This window comes from Nerophis lumbriciformis, linkage group LG34 (genome assembly GCF_033978685.3).
Source record: "Nerophis lumbriciformis linkage group LG34, RoL_Nlum_v2.1, whole genome shotgun sequence".
Classification (NCBI taxonomy): domain Eukaryota; kingdom Metazoa; phylum Chordata; class Actinopteri; order Syngnathiformes; family Syngnathidae; genus Nerophis; species Nerophis lumbriciformis.
In genome coordinates this window covers 11153717-11174952 of record NC_084581.2, presented here as the reverse complement: position 1 = coordinate 11174952, position 21236 = coordinate 11153717, and the positions used below count along the sequence as shown (strand labels likewise).

The 21236-nt window shown below is 40.3% G+C and overlaps 1 protein-coding gene across 3 annotated transcripts; it reads right to left on the bottom strand.

Annotated features, from left to right (window-relative positions):
• Window positions 1–203: 203 nt before the first annotated feature.
• hmgn3 (high mobility group nucleosomal binding domain 3) lies at window positions 204–20961 on the bottom strand. 3 transcript variants are annotated; one of them, XM_061929087.1, is made up of 7 exons: window positions 20771–20956; window positions 17634–17684; window positions 17383–17412; window positions 15262–15312; window positions 9759–9857; window positions 9545–9644; window positions 204–843 (listed from the first exon to the last, which is right to left on the bottom strand). In XM_061929087.1, exons 1-7 carry the CDS (start codon window positions 20783–20785, stop codon window positions 836–838), a joined length of 354 nt encoding a protein of 117 aa, XP_061785071.1. In that variant the 5' UTR covers window positions 20786–20956; the 3' UTR covers window positions 204–835. The 3 variants fall into 3 exon arrangements, with proteins under 3 accessions (XP_061785071.1, XP_061785072.1, XP_061785073.1); XM_061929088.1 differs by lacking the exon at window positions 17383–17412 and having other exon boundaries at window positions 20771–20961; XM_061929089.1 differs by lacking the exon at window positions 9545–9644 and having other exon boundaries at window positions 20771–20952.
• Between the last annotated feature and the right edge of the window lie 275 nt (window positions 20962–21236).

Here is a 21236-nt window from a genome sequence, read left to right as displayed (position 1 = left end):
CAAGTGATGTACAGTACAGAGACAAAAGCGCTTTGCAATTTCATACTAAGCAGCAAGAAGAGTGTTGTTTTGCTATATCCATTTCCAGGTCTATGGTTACTCTAACATTTATATTTTTTGCTGGAATTTTTGAGAAAGTTGAATGGTCACACGGTTTGCTAATAATGCAAAATGAAGTACACAATAAAAAAAAAGTTAAAGTCACAGAGAAAAAACAATTAGTCAAGTTTTTATTTTATTTGAAAATACTCTGCGAACAGAATGAATACCCCAGTGAAGCCAATTGAGGCGCTCGGCTAGTGGAACACAAGCACCGCTGCTTATTGCTATGTCACTCTGCGGCAGGAAAATTGAACATTTGGGAAGGAGTAAAGGAGCATACAAAAGGAGCTATGGGCCATTCTAAAAACCATAAACTGTAAAAATGCTGCAGATGTTCTCTGTCTTTTTTGTTCTTTCAGTGCTCTGCAATCAAACAACACTTCCTCCCAGATACAATAAAAGGGTAAGCAACCTTAGCGGTCAGAATGGAGAACATCTGCAGCTGTCTAATCATAAAAAAAATAACACACACTAGATGTTGCCACGTAGCGTAAAAGTGAGAACGTACTGTAGTGTAGCAAGAGGAAGTCGAGAGGAGTGTGGACATAAAGGGTATTTAGGGATGCTGGTCATTCATCTCTACCATTGAATCACAAGTCTACAAAAAATCAGTATGGTACAAAAAATTGTCGGTTAGAAAAGAAAACAAAACTTTGCCGCCGTGGAGAACGAGGCAGGAACAAGTGGCGTCCTTTAACTTCACTCCTTCTCCTCAGTTGCCTCCTCAGCTGCATCACTTGCCTGCAGGGAGGAGAAGTTGAAGAGATAATAGTCACGAGTCGCAAAAAGGCCTTTTGAGAACACTGCAAATACTTTGTCAAATGGCTGTTTTAAAAGTTTCAACTTCACTTCATTTCCTACAACAATTGAAGTAATTTCATCACAGTATACCAGATACAGCAGCACCTCGGTTAGCATACGACCACCTTTTCAAATTATTCTATTTTCGATTACAGTTTTTGTTGCTGTGGTTTTCCTATAGCCAAACAGTGCAGTCCGCAAGACATCACAAGTTTAACTAAATGATTGGCCCGCAGCGGGTTTTTGCCTATATTTACTGCACTATTGATGATGTTGGATTGATATTGCTGCCCTCTTGTGGGCAAAGATAGAATTTATGGTCAGTGACCACAAATTTAATTTAAAAGTGACTTGAGCACAGCATTAATATACATACTCAATCCAAAAAACTTTTCCCACTCGTCGTGTGAATTAACTATAACCAACAAATAAAGTCAACACACAAACACACACACATCACCTCCTTCTCATTGAATTTAGTGGACATTATAAAACACGTATATATAATTTGAAATTACACATATTTAAATCAATGACAGTGCATGATGATGATATTTCTGATTGATTACAAAACTTTAAGGAGGTTGTCAGGGAAAGAAACAAAGTAGGAGTTGAACTTTCACATACTCCTAATATTCAATGTTTTATCGTTTATACTTCATATTGCATTGTTGTCAGTGATGCGTCCAATGTTAAAGTTGAAGTAGTTCAAGTTATGTGTTGCTGTTCAGTCTGTTATAGCTTGCTTTAATCCAGCGGTCGCCAACCCGTCGATCGCGATCAACCAGTCGATCTATGGGAACTTACCGGTTGAACGCAAATATATTAGAAACAAAAATGTATTAATATGACATCAGTGACACGCCCACCCACAGGGTACATCATCGAGCTGCAACAATGCATTAAGGCTGACTGTTGCAACAAAACCGGACACTTTCTAGCATCCAACATCAAACAACTCTTCCCTCAACTAAGACCATCATCGCTCGCCTGCGACGGGAAGCAAACAAGCCTAGAGTTTGTGAATATTGCTCCAAAGTACGGATTTTGTGTTGATTTATATACAAAAGTAAACATTGACATGTGCAAAGATTGTAATATATGATAAAACAAGGCAGCAGCTCAAGAAGGACTTCCTCGTTTATCCCCTCTATTATCAAACAGGAAAAACCCGGCAGGTGAACAGCTGATTTTACTACGTAAGACAACAATGTGACTCGCATCCCATATGTAACCATAGGATGGACAAATATACAGTCGTGGTCAAAAGTTTACATACACTTGTAAAGAACATAATGTCATGGCTGTCTTGAGTTTCCAATAATTTCTACAACTTATTTTTTTGTGATAGAGTGATTGGAGCACATACTTGTTGGTCACAAAAAACATTCATGAAGTTTGGTTCTTTTATGAATTTATTATGGGTCTACTGAAAATGTGACTAAATCTGCTGGGTCAAATGTATACATACAGCACTGTTAATATTTGCTTACATGTCCCTTGGCAAGTTTCACTGCAATAAGGCGCTTTTGGTAGCCATCCACAAGCTTCTGGCAAGCTTCTGGTTGAATTTTTGACCACTACTCTTGACAAAATTGGTGCAGTTTAGCTAAATTTGTTGGTTTTCTGACATGGACTTGTTTCTTCAGCATTGTCCACACGTTTAAGTCAGGACTTTGGGAAGGCCATTCTAAAACCTTCATTGTAGCCCGAGTTAGCCATAACTTTGCCACTTTTGACGTGTGTTTGGGGTCATTGTCCTGTTGGAACACCCAACTGCGCCCAAGACCCAACCTCCGGGCTGATGATTTTAGGTTGTCCTGAAGAATTTGGAGGTAATCCTCCTTTTTCATTGTCCCATTTACTCTCTGTAAAGCACCAGTTCCATTTGCATCAAAACAGGCCCAGAGCATAATACTACCACCACCATGCTTGTATGGTGTTCCTGGGATTAAAGGCCTCACCTTTTCTCCTCCAAACATATTGCTAGGTATTGTGGACAAACAGCTACATTTTTGTTTAATCTGACATCTCATGGACAAAGATATGACCTTCTGGAGGAAAGTTCTGTGTTCAGATGAAACAAAAATTGAGCTGTTTGGCCACAATACCCAGCAATATGTTTGGAGGAGAAAAGGTGAGGCCTTTAATCCCAGGAACGCCATTCCTACCGTCAAGCATGGTGGTGGTAGTATTATTCTCTGGGCCTGTTTACAGAGAGTAAATGGGACATTGAAAGCGGAGGATTACCGCCAAATTCTTCAGGACAACCTAAAACCATCAGCCTGGAGGTTGGGTCTTGGGCGCAGTTTGGTGTTCCAAAAGGACAATGACCCAAAACACACGTCAAAAGTGCAAAAGGAATGGCTAAATCAGGCTAGAATGAAGGTTTTAGAATGGCCTTCCCAAAGTCCTGACTTAAACGTGTGGACAATGCTGAAGAAATAAGTCAATATCAGAAAACCAACAAATTTAGCTGAACTGCACCAATTTTGTCAAGAGGAGTGGTCAAAATTTCAACCAAAAGCTTACAGAAGCTTGTGGATGGCTACCAAAAGTGCCTTATTGCAGTGAAACTTGCCAAGGGACATGTAACCAAATATTAACATTGCTGTTTGTATACTTTTGACCCAGCAGATTTGGTCACATTTTCACATCCATAATAAATTCATAAAAGAACCAAACTTCATGAATGTTTTTTGTGACCAAGTATGTGTTCCAATCACTCTATCACAAAAAAATAAGAGTTGTAGAAATTATTGGAAACTCAAGACAGCCATGACATTATGTTCTTTACAAGTGTATGTAAACTTTTGAGCACGACTGTATATATCATATATACATTGTGTATACACATACTGTATACATCTATATAAAATGTATCATGTATGTATATAATATATAGATATGTACACATATATACTGTATGTATAGACTATATATATATATATATATATATATATATATATATATATAAATATATATATATATATATATATATATATATATATATATATATATAGATATATATAGAGACTTCGCCTCAGACTACGACTCAATCACAGGCAACGAAAGAAACATCATCATCCACGCAAAAAACTCCATTCTCATCCAGAACAGTACACCATGGCAAAAAAAGAACAATGCAACATTTGACGTCACTATGGGAAGTTTTGACGGAGCAGAAACGTGTGAACTCGTTGGGAGTTTCCTCCTCTCCCAGCTCGCTAGCCTCAATCTGAACCTTGGTATTTACCGTGATGACGGACTGGCAGTGTGTCGCGCCTCGCCAAGGAGCAGCGAGAATACCAAGAAGCGCATATGCCAAATTTTCAAAGAGAACGGCCTACGGATCACGATTGAAGCCAACAAGCAAACCGTCAACTTCCTTGACGTCACTTTCAACCTGAGAAATAACAGCTACCAACCATTCACGAAACCCAACACAACACTCCAATACGTGCACCATGACAGCAACCACCCACCCACCACCACGAAAAGAATACCTACCGGAATTAATAAAAGGCTATCGATGCTGTCATCTAGCAAAGCTGAATTTGACCAAGCAACCCCCCTGTACCAAAAAGCCCTTGATGAAAGCGGATACAATTTCACCCTCACCTATGAACCCACGCCAGGAAACCAGCCAAAAAAGAACCGAAAACGAAACGACATCATCTGGTACAACCCCCCATACAGCAAAAACGTCTCAACTAACATTGGACACAAATTTCTCAATCTGATTGACAAACACTTTCCCAAAGACAACACCCTAAGAAAAGTATTCAACAAGAACAACATTAAATTGAGCTACAGCTGTATGAACAATATACGACAAATCATCTCAAACCACAACAAAACAATTGCAAATGAGCCGTCGGCCCCCGGACAGAGCGACTCCAAAACCAACAAAGGCTGTAACTGTCGAAAGAAACCTGATTGCCCTCTCAACGGGGGGTGCTTACAAACATCAGTTGTCTACCAATCTAAGGTAATACGCAAGGACATTAACACATCCGACACATATGTAGGATTAACCGAGGGAGAATTCAAAACCAGATGGAACAATCACAAGGCTTCTTTCAGGAACCAAAACCTGCGGAATACCACAGAACTCAGCAAACACATTTGGGACCTCAAAGACAATAATGTTGAATATTCAATAACATGGCAAATTCTTGCATCCAGCACACCTTACAATAGTGGTAATAAAAGATGCAACCTATGCTTGAAAGAGAAACTGTTTATTATTTACCGTCCAGACCTGTCATCCCTCAACAAGCGCAGCGAAATTGTAACAGCATGCCGCCACAGACGGAAACACCTCCTAGGTAACACATGAGCCAATCACCACGCCCCTACGCCAGCCTGTACCCACCCACTCTGTGCCCTATATAAACCATGGTATGTGAATGCTCCCATTAAAATCTCCTGATGATTGAGGGAACCCCCCCTCATGAAACAGGCCTGTAGAGATGAAATAGTCTTGTGATTTTTTTTCCCACACATACATATATATATATATATATATATATATATATATATATATATTGTGTATGTGTGTGTGTGTATGTGTGTGTGTGTGTGTGTGTGTGTATACTGTATATATTGTTACTTTATATGTAGTCGGCCAGTTTGTTGTACTTCATGTCCCGTCCTAGCATTCTCGTTCCTGATCAGCCTTGTTATCGACCACTGCCTGTTTTTGGATCTTGTCGCCTGTCTGCTACCTTTTGGATACCTTTGCTGTACTGGACTGTCCTTTGTGTACCAACCCTTTGTAAACTCACCCTAATCTTGTCTGTAATCTTTGCCTTTGTGTCCTTCCTCTGTCAAGTATCTGACAGATTGAACTGGCCAGTATGTATACAGTGGAGTTGGAAACAGGGCGCGGTGCACTCAGAAATCAAGGTCAACGAATAGTTCGGCAAGAGGAACAGCTCTCTGCTCTCAAATGAAATGGCCTCAAGAACTTGTCAGCGCGGCAAGACTCGATGGCGGCAGATTTAAATGCTCAACTCAACACCTTGTTGATGATGCTTCATACCAACGCATTTCCTGCGGATATTCCTATGGCGCCACCTTCACCTCCACTCATTCTGGCTTCCTCATCCTCAACATCAGCTCCCCCGCCCGCCACATGTTCACCGCTGTTAAGACTGGAGTGGTTCTTTGGTGAGTGGAGTGATGTACTCCCATTTTTGACAAAATGCAAACTCCACTTTGGACTACAAGCCATGGCATTTACCACTGATCGCGCTCAGGTGAATGGGGTTGTTGTTCTGAATCATCTACCACATATGCAGCATTTGCGAGGGCCCTGGAGCAGGTGTTTCAGCGCCATCCACCTGGTAGGGAAGTGGCTTGCTTCATCCTCAAGTTACGTCAGGGCTAGCGCCATTTCAGTGTTTATGCCATTGAGTTACGCACACTTGCCTCTGAGAGTAATTGAAACGCTTTGGCACTGCTTGAACCATTTTTTGGGGGGGACTTTTCAATTACATCAAGGAACAAATGATCCCACTGGACCTCACTGAAAACCTCAAGGACTTGATCGCACTTGCTGTCAAGATATGACCAGCGCCTGCGTCCCCATGGAGACCCCGTTGCAAGTGTCCACAGCCAGCAAGAGGAAAAAGCCCCTCAATTCCCCCACACTTGGAAGAACACCACCCGCAGCCATGCCTTCTCTTGCGCTGCCATCGAATGAACCCATGCAATTAGGCCTGACACGGCTTAACCAAGAAGAGTGCACACGCAGAAGGACAGAGGGAAAGTATTTTTACAGTGGTCAAGGGGGACACCTAATGACAAACTGTCACCTCAAGAGGGCCAACTCAGGGGAAATTGCGCATGGTGGATTGGGACTCACCCTAAGCGATCCTGCTCCTTGCAAGCCATTAGTACAGTTTTGCTCACAGCGTGCCACTGTTAAGGTTCCTGCCTTTTTGTCTCCAGTTCAGATGCTAACCTGATAAATCTCTTGGGGCACTGGCTTTCAGGACAACTGTTTAAAGGAGTCCAAGTTCACCTCTACAAACAAGCAAAAGGAGATTGATTTGTCCTAAGTACTTGCCTGCTATCACGATCTTGCACCTGTCTTCAGTAAATCCATGGCAAAGTAATTTCCCGCTCCCCGTTCTTATGATTGCTTCATAGACCTTTTACTTGCCCCCCCCCCCCTATGGGGAAGACTTATTCTTTGTACATGCCACAGCGCCGGACCATGGAGAAGTACATACAGGAATCGTTGGCATCGGGAATCATCAGATCTTCGTCATCCCCCACTGGTGCTGGATTCTTCTTTGTTGAAAAGAAAGACAAGACACCTTGACCCTGCAGGAGCTGAGGCCCTTGTCATCTCCGCCACGGCCCTGGTGCCACATTTTCTTGGACTTTGTCTCAGATTTACCAAACTCTAAAGAGAAGACTGTAGTTTTCACAGTAGTAGATAGATTTTCGAAGATGACACGTTTTATTCACTTTGTCAAAATCTCCTCAGCTAAGGAAACAGCCGAGGTAATACTTAATCATATATTCTGTACCTCTGGTTTCCCTCAGGATGTTGTGTCCGACCATGTCCCCAATTTGTCTCCCTTTTTAGGAAAGAGTTCTGTGTCAGGCTGGGGTCAACGGTCAGCCTCTCTTTTGGGTTCCACCGCCAGTCCAACAGTCAAGCAGAGACATTGAACCAAGTACTGAAGACCAAAGTACGGTGCCTAGCGTCTCTGAATTCCTTGGCATAGGTCAAGCAACTTGTATGAGTGGAGTTGACCCATAACACCCTTCATCCACTGGTTTGTCCCTTCGTCATGTTATTTTTGGTCATCAGCCCTCTCTATTCTTCTTGCCAATCGCAGACTCTACAGTTCCCTCTGCATTGGTCTTAATGCAACGCTGTAAGGAAACCTGGGAGCAGGCTTGCAACACCCTTCTGCACCAGTCACAGAGCTACAAGGTCGCTGCTGACCACAAAAGAGCACCTGCCCCCCAGCCTATGCTGTGGGCCAGAAATGTTGGCTATTCTTCAAAAACCTCCCTCTTCATATAGAGTCCAAGAAGCTCGCACCCAGGTTTGTTAGACCCTTTCCATTATCAAAAATGATTTACCCAGTTTGTGTCTGTCTTAAGCTTCCCAGGTCCATGTTAGTTCACCATCGTTTCATGTTGGTCAAGTATAGCCTGCCAAGTCCAGCCCAATGGTGCCTCCCACCTGCCCACCTCCATGTGCCAGGCTCATGGAGGTTGGCCCAGTTTACACCGTCAAAAAGCTCTTCGCTGTTCGACGCTGTGGGTGTGGTCTTCAGTACATGGTGGACTGGGAGGGGTAAGGGCCCAGAGGCATGTCAGTGGGCCCCTTCTCGGTTTATCACCTCCAGCTTTCATTCTGCTCATCCTGATGTTCCTGGACCGTCAGGAGTCGGCCGTTGATGTAAGAGCTCTGCCATCTTTTCCATTTTGGTCTCATCTTGGACAATAACATTTAATTTGAAGATCATGTCAAACATATCACTAAAACAGCCTACCTCCACCGAGGAAGTCGTTGTGGCTTGTGCAGCCCTTTGAGACACTCGTGATTTAGGGCTATATAAGTAAACTTTGATTGATTGACTCTGTGCTTCTCTGTCTCCACCCAGGTGTTCCTAATCATTGTCTGTCTGTGTCTGCCCAGGTGTTCCCTATCCTGGGGTCATCACCAGCTCCATATATATCCCCTAGCCTTTCTGTCGTGTGCCAGTTTGTTGTACTTTATGTTACGTCCCAGCATTCTCATTCCTGATCAGCATTATCGACCACTGTTTTTGGATCTTGTCTTCTGCCTGCCACCTTTTGGATACCTTTTCTGTATTGGACTGTCCTTTGTGTATCGACCCTTGCCTGGTAATAAACTCACCAGCATCTTGTCTGCAAACTTTGCCTTTGTGTTCTTCCTCTGTCAAGTCCCTGACAAGTTCCACATTTTACAACTGTCTGTATTACTTTATTTAAAATATTACGATAATCGATATTTGAAAGTTTCTTCATCGATTTAGAACTGTCAACGTCCCAAATGTAACGCATATAAGAATTGACTATTTCCCCCACCCCTTGAAAAACACTATGGAATTCAAGAAATAACTCGGTCTCCCCTCCTCCCTCTCATCGCCGTCTTTGCTAACAAGAGTCTTTATATGTATTTTGCTTAGTTTTCTGCATGTAAAACTATCGTTATTCTCTATAAATGAGTTTTGTGTTCATAGTTTCGGGTGTCTCAACGGATTAATTTGATTAACATGATTTACAATTTGGTCTTTGTCTGACCTTCTGGAACAGACTACTAACAAAAATAGAGGTACCACTGACATGACAATATGTCCCCTAGTGGCTGTGTGCTGCATGCGGCAAAAGCAATTGGACTCGACATTGGACAAACATCCTCTTTCAGCAATGCAATGACATCACCCTTTTTCTTTACATAAGCTCACCTTAGATCTTCTTGCAAAGTCCAATATTTCCAAACTAGAAAACATTCAAAGCTGAACCGTTCCACATTTCATTGAAAAATGTGTCTGTTTGGCAATTGTTATTAATTTAGTGTCTAGTATGAGTTAGTACAGCACACACTCGCACACCAGTGTGGGTTAGGAACACACGACCATACCCTTAACGCTGACTGTTTCACTCTGCCCTCGCACTGATGTCAAGGAGGGAGCTGTGCTTCTGATGGATGACACACTGACAGACGGACGACACACAAAGATCTATGTGCATGCGCATGTGTGCATACAGTACATGTTTTCAAACACAAATCGACACAATATTTATTAAACTTTACCAATGGCCTTCTTGGATGATACAAAGATTGTTTTGCATACCTCATTATCTTTGGCATCTCCATTCTGGGCTGGGCCATCTTCCTTCTTCCCCTTGGTGGTGCTTTTCTTTGCCTTTGCCCCCTTTTCATCCACCACCTTCTGCACAAAGGGCATCAAATCAAATCATTCAAAGCTCAGTCAAGAATTTTGCTTATCAAGACTTTTGTCAATCACGCTGAGTTTGGATTTTACTCTGTGGCAAAACCCAGGATGGGGAAATATAATTTTGGATGCTGATGCTAAGTTTGCTGCCGAAACAGGTTGCAGCACACGTCAAACGTAAATGTTGTTAGCTCGTCAATAAATGTGCATTCCAAAAATTGCCATGTAAGCGCATGTAACAGCCAATCAGCAGTGCGTATTCAGAGCGCATGGAGTCAGTGCTCCTGCGGTGGGGTGAGCAGAAAGTTGTTTAGCAGGTAAGCATAAGGCAGCGGACTCTCCCCAAATTATAATAAACACCTCCCAGTCAACTACTAGTAACATCACTATGAGCCGATGACGTTCTAGAAACATAAGCGGCAGCTCAGCTCGCTCGCAGTCCTTGAGGTGAAGGCTAATTAGCTTTTAGCGTAACGTTAGCTAATTTTGCGGTGTGTGTGCGTGCGTGTGTTACAAGCATTATTGACCTACAGTTAACAACTAAGTTATTTCACTTTACCTTTTTCTGTGTTGATTGAGCTGTGTTGAAGCAGCAAAAAATTACATTATGTTAAATGAAGAGTTTCCTGAAGCTGTCTATGATAGTTGATATAATAATGTAACTGCATCATAAAGCCTACATGAAGTCCATGGTGTTCAGGGATGAATAGTCTCTCCTATTGCTATTGTACTATTTTTTCAGCTATAGTTACATTAATCATTGATATGATCCAGTTTAAGAGGTTGTTCAAAATAATAGTGCTTACAGAGTACAAAGAAGAAGAATTATGAGAAATACTTTCAACCTTTTGAAAATAAGATATTCTTCATCTCAGTATGTTAATAATGACTGAATTAATTAATTAATTACATATTACAAAACTGTTGTATACTAATTCATAGATGTTATTGTATTATATAAAAAGGTCAGTAAATGATTCAATATATTTGTAAACACTTTGAAGTGGGAAAGGGGTAGGATTAAATAAGCTTTGCTTCTTCCTACTCCTTTTCGGGCATGATGTAAAATGAAATGATATGAAATTGTGTGATGTATTATGATGTAAGTGTGTTCATGTTCGAAATAAACTAAAGAAAGAAAGAATCATTAGTAATGTAGCAGCCTAGTTTTGAATGGCAGGGTGTCTGCTATCACATGTTGATAAAAATATAACATTTACATAATAACAATCAACTACAGGCTTCCCAAATGCTGTAATAAATTAAGCATGATGAGTTGAACATATGTCAGCATGTGGCCCCACTTTTGACTCTTTTTTTCAAACGCTTATTGCAAACACTTACTTACAGTAAGTCATTAAATTTACTTTGTAAGTCAATATTTTGTAATTATTTTGACTTAGTAAGTCATTATTTTGTCATTATTTTGACTTAGTAAATTACTGTATCGTATTTTTTGGAGTATAAGTCGCACCGGAGTATAAGTCGCACCTGCCGAAAATGCATAATAAAGAAGGAAAAAAACATATATAAGTCGCACTGGAGCCCGGCCAAACTATGAAAAAAACTGCGACTTATAGTCCGAAAAATACGGTACTAAGGCATGTGTATTGTTCTAACAAGAATACTAGAGTGTAGATACAAATACTAAAAAATTATTCTGCTGCTTGCGACATCTCACTGCAAAGCTCCAGGGGTAGGGATGTCCCGATCCAGGTTTTTGCACTTCTGATCCGATACCAATAGTGTTTTTGCATTTCCGATCCGATACCGATAGTGACCGATACTGGCCTATCCGAGCATGTATTAAAGTTTAAAGTTATTTAGCCTACTTAGTTGTCAGAATCATGTTGAAAAGGGTTTTGGTACTCTTGATAACAACTAACCAGCTGAATTAGGGGAGTTTGAATAATACACAATGGTTGGTAACAAGAAACTGACCTGTTTATTCAAGGATAAACACAAAATAGACAAAATTATACATGACAAACAGAAATGGCATCATTGAACTAGGGCTGGGCGATATGGCCTTTTTTTAATATTGCGATATTTTAAGGCCATATTGCGATACACAATACATATCTCGATATTTTGCCTTAGCCTTGAATGAACACTTGATGCATATAATCACAGCAGTATGATGATTCTATGTGTTTTGATTGATTGATTGAGACTTTTATTAGTAGGTTGCACAGTGAAGTACATATTCCGTACAATTGACCACTAAATGGTAACACCCCAATAAGTTTTTCAACTTGTTTAAGTCGGGGTCCACTTAAATTGATTCATGATACAGATATATACTATCAGATATATACTATCATCATAATACAGTCATCACACAAGATAATCACACTGAATTATTTACATTATTTATAATCCAGGGTGTGGAGGGGGGCGCCTGATGTAAGTGTCAAAAAGACAGCCAAAAGAGTTTGATATGAGAATAAATCTAAAGTTAAAATATAGGGTAGAAATGCACCCATTTGCAGGAAATGTAGTCTTGATTTTCAAAATGTTCTTTCAAGGCTTGCATGTCTACATTTAAACATTCTTCTTCAAACTGCATTAATATATGCTACTTTTAAACTTTCATGCAGAGAAGGAAATCACAACTAAAAAAAATCACTAATTTTTTCATACGTTGTTGATGTGGAAAGTTTTGCCTCTGCATTTGGATGGTGTGGATGTGTGGCACCGAATGGAGATAAGCGTCTCGACAGACGTCACAATATTTGAACAATGATGACGAAAACTGTTGTCTCTGTCGTGTCCGTGTGTCGAAAATTGTTATGCGCTTATTTTTTTATTTGATTTTGTGCGTGGCATAGATTTGCCGTGCGCAGAGGACGCTTGAGCAGGCGCGCACCTTAGCGGCTGCGCTAGCATCACAGCTAACGTTAGCCATGCCGCTACCTCGCTCTCTGCTGGGAGAGGGCGTATACGTATGTGACGTATGACGTGACAGTATGTGACGTGTGTAAGAAGGTGCGCTCGCTGTCTGTGAGAGGGAGACACAGGAAAGAGTGAGAAGAGCCTGTCGTGTAATGCCAGCAGCTAAAAGCAACTGCGTGAGAATTGTGGATGTGTTGAAGGTGTGCTGGAAAATGTGGAACGGAAATTACGGAGCAGCAGAAAAGTGGAATGTATTATTTAAATAGGTGCGTTGGAAAACACGGACCGGAGGTTTTTTTTAAACTGGATCTGGATCGGCATTTTCCCATGCCTTGCCGATACGCAATTTTTGGCAAATATCGGCAGCCGATCCGATCCAAATATCGGATCGGGACATCCCTATCCAGGGGTTCCCGACCCACTATTTGAGAAACACTCGAAAATCAGATTGAAAAAACTTAATGAATCTTAAATTATGATTATTTACTGGATATTAGGAATCGGGCAATTTTCATAGAAAAGTCAATGTCAATCACAAATCTTTAAAAAGCTTATCCTCTCAGGCTGATCCTTTTTTATTTTGTGGTCCCTTGGCTGACAGAGGTGGCGAGCAGCTAACTGTGTATGTCCATACATAGTTGTATATCCATGCACAGTGTGGAGCCGCTCCCCCAAGTTAATAACCATCACCCTCTTTGTGGAAAATAAACTGCTTTTTAAACATGTTACATGGCAAGTAAGAGCAAGCCAGGAGGAGGCACTCTAATTGCTCATCTTGCCGCTAAGCAATCTTGGAGCAACACAAGAAATAAGAGCTTAATAAACTTTAAAAAGTCTAGATGCAATCACGTCACAGCAGATAGTAAGCAGCTATTAACAGGAAAGTAGATTACTACGAGTCGAGAGAGAGGAAAATGTGGCAGTGCTTTGTTAGTATGTAGCAGCCAGGCTACACAACACGTAAGGAGAGGTTGCATCGATTCATAAATCGGTGGTATTGATACCAAGGAAATATCAGTATATGAGCAACACTAAAGTGATTAGATACATTGTTTTGATTTTTGCAAAATCATTTTTTGGCTCGTTGATGTTACAAATTCAGGGTATAATTCGCTAGACACAGGATAACTTGAAAGGCAAAAACAAAGGATTTAGATGAGCAGTAGATAGTAGTTTTTGCTTTTTTTCGTTATTGTGTGCCTTTTACTTTGTTTAGCTCAAACAATTGTATGTACTGTAAATTACGGACTAAAAGCTGCTACTTTTTTCCTACTCTTTGAGCCCTGCGGTTTATAAGGCGTAGCGGCTAATTTATGTATTTTTCTTTGCTGACTGCCAAAACAAAAATAATGTAATTAAAAAAAACACAAAAACAAGCAAAAACACTGAGAAGGTGTTTTACTGTTTGTGCTATGGTGCCATCTTTTGGATGAATTCGCTCATTGCAGGTGCTGCAGTGTCCTTCTATTTGGTGCTTTCAACAGTCGAGGTAGAAGTGGCGTTCAGTCTTCCTGCCATCCATTGCGTTTTTACTGGTATGGATTCTTCATTCATTACTCCAAGCAACGTTTGTAAGTTTTACAGTATAACTTTAACAATTCATACTTACTAAACCGTCCCATGTGTGATGTCTGTAGGGGTGTTTTCATGCATAATTGTACGTGCTATCGTAATGAAATGAAGCTAGCGTCGTTAACATTAGCTAATATGCCAACATGTTTACGAGTGTCTGTGTTAGGAATATCAACTTACAACGGCATCCTTTTTGTATTGTTTCAGTTTCATAAATTCCTCAGTAAATTCACCAAGACGTCACCGCAGAGTTATTGAGCCGGTTTAGCTGATTGGAGAGCTAACTTCTGCAGCTAGTGGGTCCATGACAATGGCTTCTGTTTTGTTTGATCAACTGTTTTACTACCGTGTTACAGACACTATTTGGAAACAATTATAGTCTGTAAATGATAATTTACAGAATCTTACTGTGTAAATAGCTCATTTTGCAATGTATATATCTGCGGCCCATATATATGGAAAACTTTTTTCCCCAAAACATTTTGTGGGTGTGGCTTATTCCAGAAAATATGGTAATAAAAGGGAATAAGGAATCATTTTAAATAGTGTTGATATTGTTACACTGTCAATTGCACTAACCATGAATAGATAAAAACGTTTACAGTTAATATATGTGATTGGTATCGGCCAATCTCACTCATGAATGATCAGTGTAGGAATCGGTTGCATAAAAAAACCCTAATTGCAATATCCCTACTGTTTTTGTTCATACCAAATAAAATAACAATATTTTGTACTTTGAATAAATACAAATATTGAAAATGTTAGCTGTCCTGCTTTTAGCTTCCAAACCAGTTCATTCAGACATTTTGTTGACTCTCTTACAGGGAAAACACACTTTATACCACAACTGAACGAACAAAAACTGTAGTTATTTATTTGAGTTATCGGCACATTGTTCATGACAGGTTGTGTATGTGTTTTTTTTTCTTACCTTGAAGATGACCTTCTTGGGCTTGGCTTCGGGCTTTGGTGGCGCAGGCTTCTGCAGAATCAACAGAACCTTGTTAAGACTGAGCCAGCTTGTTGCTATCATTTGTTTTTTGTAAGTAACTTTAATTGTACTTGTAAATTAAGCTAAAGGCACTACTAAGAAACTCATCCAAGATTAGGGATTCCTCAAAAATTAATAGACCGCCATCCACAATAAAGATTATACAAACTCTTTAATATGCAACATTTTCCTAATTATAGAAGTAATAATGACATGCTTTCAAGAATGCAACGCTTTCCAGTATAATGATAAACCGTGGGAAAATTTACAACAGTTAGTACAGAGGAACATTGATTTACGAACCCCTCAATGTACAAACTTTTCAATTCACGAACCACAGATTGAATAAAAATATGCTTTGGTGTACGAACATTGTCTCAGTGTATGTAGGTTTCATCCACCCATGTTGTGCCTCTCAGGGCAGCTATTTTGTGCACATCCATTATGGACGAGCTGATTGATCTTCAGTGCTCATTCAGTCAGCATAGTGCCTCTGTTAGCTACTGTGCTACTTAAGTGTTTTTTAGCCTTTTTGCAACATTTTCTAGTTTTGTTAGCATGATATGAGTCCAAAGAAAGCAATGGACAAGTGATGTGCGATTTTAAACATTCAAGAAGTATCCACAGTGTTGTGGATCCACCCCTGCCCCTCCCTTTTGCTGCAAATCAAGATTAACTGACAAACTAAAGTGGACTTAAGTTGTTTCCCCCCCAAGAACTTGTAGTGACCCAGCTGTTAAAGTTATGGAATTCGGAGATTTCAAACTGTGAGTGCACCACAGGGCTAGTGACATTGTGTGTGCGTGTCAGCAGGCTGCAAATAAAAACAGTTCAGCTAGTTGTTTGGACTTTGTAATTAAATAGAAAGTTGATCCATCACCCCCTTGTTATGTTTGTTTGATATACAGTACGGTATAGTGCTTTATATTGTGTTCAAATGTACAAACTTTTACTAAAATATGGACTTTTGTCGAGGCTGGAATACATTATTCATGTTTACATTGTTTCTTATTGAGAAATGTTCTATAATATATGAACTTTTCTATTAACAAACTCTGTTGAAGAACCAATTTTAATGATTGTAAAATGTGATTGATGACAGCACTTTGAAAAACTCAGCCATACTGCTCATTTCCTAGACACTTAAATGTTTAAAAAAACAAAACTTGGTAAAAAAAAACAAAAAAAACAAAAAAACTTAAATGTGTGTAAAACTACTTTTTGAGCACATTTAGCAATACCTTGAAATAATAATGATAACCGTGATAATTTTGGTCACAATAACCATGATATGACATTTTCATAGTGTTACATCCCTACTTGCTTTGTAGCCTAGTACTACTATTAAAACAGCATATCAGTCATTTTAATTGTTAAAAAAGGTAAGTTAAAAGGCTACAAAGGTGAAACCAAGGAACATGCAACAGTACATAAAAATACACATGCACAAACACCATGCAAAGAGTTCCACATGTATAGAAACAGAAGCTATGTGGTGAAGCTGCATGATCCTAGACTGCAATGCTCACATATCTACTACCATTGCAGAGTGACAGGCTTCCACATCTTTGAGGAAGACTTTTGACAAAATTCTGGAGTTGTCTGTGGACATTTAGTCTGCCTGTGAGGTCAGAGATCACTGTTGTGGACCTGAGACTGGCCGTCCCAATGGACTTCCGCCATTGGACCACGCTTTGTGCACTATGATCACAAAAGTGTCTTTGTGAAACTTCAAAATGTATTTTTGAAAGTACAATTAAGACTCAAGGCTCCCATTCAACCTCTGATTAGTTAACTAAATGATACATAGTTAGTTTTGGTGAATTAAAACACATAATCATGCAGCCTTCAATATCCACAGGGTGTTGCTTACACCACATTGGACCACGAGTGGACTAAAGACAACAGCAATAAGACAAGAATACGAGACAATTGTAGACGCTGTGTGTAACCGGTGGATGACTCAACACTGAGCTTGTGTTACTGGGCCTTGTGGACGGGATGCAGGAGGAAGGAGAGGATGGAAGTGACGACAGCAAGGCTGAGGGGGACCAAACTTACCGCTGACAATCTCTCTGACTTTCTGGTGGGCTACCGGAGCAAAAGATGATCAATGAGAGAGAGAGAGAGACAGTGACAGAAAGAGAGAGGAGACATATCAGTTGTACCACAAGAGTCTTATCTTCAGCTGATCTTCTTGCTGACTGCATGTACAGTACGGCTTCTCAGGATGAGGCCAAATCATCATGCAGACATACATTTTGCCAGCACTGCACACACACACACAAACACACACACACGGCAAGGTTTACCTCTTGTTTTGTGACTTTGGAGGCCTCTTTGCCCTCAGTACCCTCAGAAGACTGTAGGGCCCACAACAAGAGATGGAGGAAAGGTTAAAATAGTGACAGCTAAGGCCAAACATTTTCAATATGAAGGAAAAGTATGATAACTCGCTAAGTGTATCAATCAATCGATCAATCTAACTTTATTTATAAAGCACTTTTCATACATAAAAGAAATGCAATGCAAAGTGCTTTACAAAGTTAAAAACAATACCCCGATGACCCAAATCACCCATTATCACATACGCACGCATGGACACAGATACCAAACACAAACGCACACACAACACACACACATATGCATCTATATGAATGCAAGGCTGAGTACAGAGGAGACATGTGAGTAAACACTATCACAGGAGCCATCCCACCATGGCCACAAAGAGCCCCCACAGGACGGACGATAACCCCTGAGGCAGATGGCTCCCTCTGAGGAACGTTGGTAAGTACAAAAATAAGTTTAGGGTGGTAAACGACCACAATGTATCCGACTTAGACAAACTATTTTTTAAGTTTTGTTACAAACACACAGAACAGTTGCTACATCATCTCAATATACTTGAGGTATGTCGGGGGCTAAATGCTCCAATTACCTGGCAGAATCCTATGGCCACAGGGTGCATGGTAATAGCAGCTGTGGCTGTAAGCAACATCCTGACGTTGTTCTTTTTAAAACTTGAACTCCACAAGATGACAGTAGCCGCAATTGAAGTATGAGCAGCTTTATCTGTCTCTGCATCGCTATTACAACATTATTGGTGCTGTTTTGTGTAATATGCAGTACTTGCTAATAAACAGCCATGGGGTCAATAAGAACAAAATGTCATGCAAATTTTACTGAATCGTTGTTAAAGTTTTAAAATGTGGTTATACGCAATCATTTTCATATTTAGGCAATAATAGCCTCTCTGTGTCTGCTTCCAATAACCACTGTCTCTTTACGGTTGAGCTGCACTGTAAAAATGTTCATTGTAAATTCACAGCAAATTATTGGCTTGTAATTGCATTACTGTATAACATTTACAGTAACTGCTAAGCTGAAATTTCACAGTTGATTACAATAAAGTTACATCTAAATGCAACTAAACTAAATTTCATAGTAATTACAATAACTGCAATTGTAGTTTTATTGTTAATTACTCTCGTTTTAACAGCATAATGTCAGTTACTGTACAAGAGTGTGCAACGCAGTCTACGGAACCCCTTAGGAGACAATATTTTCAAAGCTATAAGACAGGGGTGTCAAACTCATTTTAGATAGGGGGCCACATGGAGAAAAATCCACTCCTAAGTGGGCCGGACTGGTAAATTTCAGATTGTTTTCTTTGTTTAAAAATAGAACAAGCACATTCTGAAAATGTACAAATCATATTGTTGTTGTTTTTTTGTTTTTTTACACTTACATGTTGTGGTTAATAGTATTATATCTTTATTTGTCGTTATTTATACTTTCTGAATAAATTATGTGATAATGTTAATCAGTCAACTCATTGGTATCAAGATAAAACAATTATATCAAAATCAAATTACAGCATGTTATTTATGTAGTTTACTCATTTTCCTCAACTGATGTACTAACATCATGTGTTTTTTTTTTGTGTTTTTTTACATATGTAGCATCATCTACAAAGATACAAAGAATTGCTATTGTGACATCTAGTGGACACATTTAGAACAGCGGTTTCTTTCATTCAAAAATTTCGGCTCATTTTTATACTTAGCAAACTCATCCCGCGGCGGATAAAACCGGACCGTACGTTTGACACCCATGCTATTTACTCTGAAATAACAGGTAATTGCTGTGAAATATAAGGAAATTGTCATTTTCACAGGACTTTGTTTACTATTAAAGCAAAATTTGATTACACCATTTTACTGTGAAAAATACTGTCAAATGCTGTGAAATCCTGGTATTTTTTGTACAATGTATATAAACTGTATAAAATAAATGTTCTCCATTTTTAACAGTCAAGCAAAGCAATACGATACAAAGTTTCCGACTGCATCAATGCAACATTTAAAGTTAAAGTACCAATGATTGTCACACACACACTAGATGTGGTGAAACTAACCTCTGCGTTTGACCCATCCCTTTGTTCCACCCCCTGGCAGGTGAGGGGAGCAGTGAGCAGCAGTGGTGGCCACGCCCGGTAATGATTTTGGTGATTTAAAAGGTTAAAAAAGTTAACGTACCAATGATTGTCACACACACACTAGGTGTGGTGAGATTATCCTCTGCATTTGACCTATCCCCTTGTTCCACCCCCTGGGAGGTGAGGGTTGAGCAGTGAGCAGCAGCGGTGGCCGTGCTCAGGAATCATGTTTAGTGATTTAACCCCCAATTCCAACCTTTGATGCTGAGTGCCAAGCAGGGAGGTAATGGGTCCCATTTTTATAGTCTTTGGTGTGACTTTGGGGTTTGAACTCACAACCTACCAATCCCAGGGCGGACACTCTAACCACAAGGCCACTGAGCAGGTATTTGATGGCCTTTATTTCTTATCTCGACCATGAAATTAAAGATGTTTTGTACATGTTATGTTACGAAACAATCCAAAAATATAAATGCCACAGTGAGTATTGGGCAGCATGGATGCAATCAGCCCTAACTTGATGTGGGGCAGCCAGGAGGTGCCAGTGTTGGATTAGGATGGGCCCAAAATACCAATCCCCCCCACCCCCCGCCCCCCTGTCCTCTCAAACACAATATCGCACACACGCAGACACGTACACGCACGGACACGTTCACGCGCACACTCGCACACAATGGTAGCATCCACAAAGATGCCAATGCTTATTGCATCACATCCACGGAGGCCTTCATTTATATAATCATTTTTAAAATGATTATCTTTTAAACGTTTTAAATGGTCTCATGACCGCCATCAGCCCATATATGCATTTATCCTCTCGTCGTGTCCCCGTGACATTGTGACTGTCCACGAAGACAGACAAAAAAAAAAAACAGCTAAATGAGGATGAAAACCACGAAAGTATGGCGCTGAAAGATCATTTAAAGCAAAATGACGTCTCTTAGCTTTCCCTGCACGCTCATTGCTTGTTTTTTTTTTTCAACCGCTTAAATTGTGAAGAAAAAAACTCACCTTCCTTTTCGGCATTTTGCTCGTCAACGACCCGGCAAGGCCACGCACCAAGAGAGATGTAAGGTCCAAAAAGTCCACAACGCTGTGCGGATTCCAAGTAGCTTGCAATAGATCGATCGATATGTAAAAAGCACCTTGGCTAATATGTTGATTATTATGCACTCCCTCCCTGCCTAAAAAAACCCCCCTATGAGCCCCGCCACGCCATTGGCCAGCTACGGCCAAATCTTCTCCTGTGCTGACTCCTCATTGGCTGACACTGTCTCCATGTAAATACTAGCGTCATGGCTGCTTGATTGACAGCCATGACAAGCTGCCCCTGATTGGCTGTGGCCTTTGGTGTCGACCCCGCCCCCACCCGCTATGTGCTCGGTGCAAAGCAATCGCATAACAGCAGCCGGGTCTCGGTGCATCTGGGTAATGTAGGACTGTATTGTTGCAAATAAAACACACAAAAGGACCATAC

Bases quoted from the DNA above. Each gene is read 5' to 3' on its own strand.
- hmgn3 (XM_061929087.1), bottom strand. The intron at 17,413-17,633 runs GTAAACCTTGCC...TTGCTCCGGTAG, and splicing joins CCAAAGTCACAAAACAAGAG to CCCACCAGAAAGTCAGAGAG. The intron at 15,313-17,382 runs GTAAGTTTGGTC...TTGATTCTGCAG, and splicing joins AGTCAGAGAGATTGTCAGCG to AAGCCTGCGCCACCAAAGCC.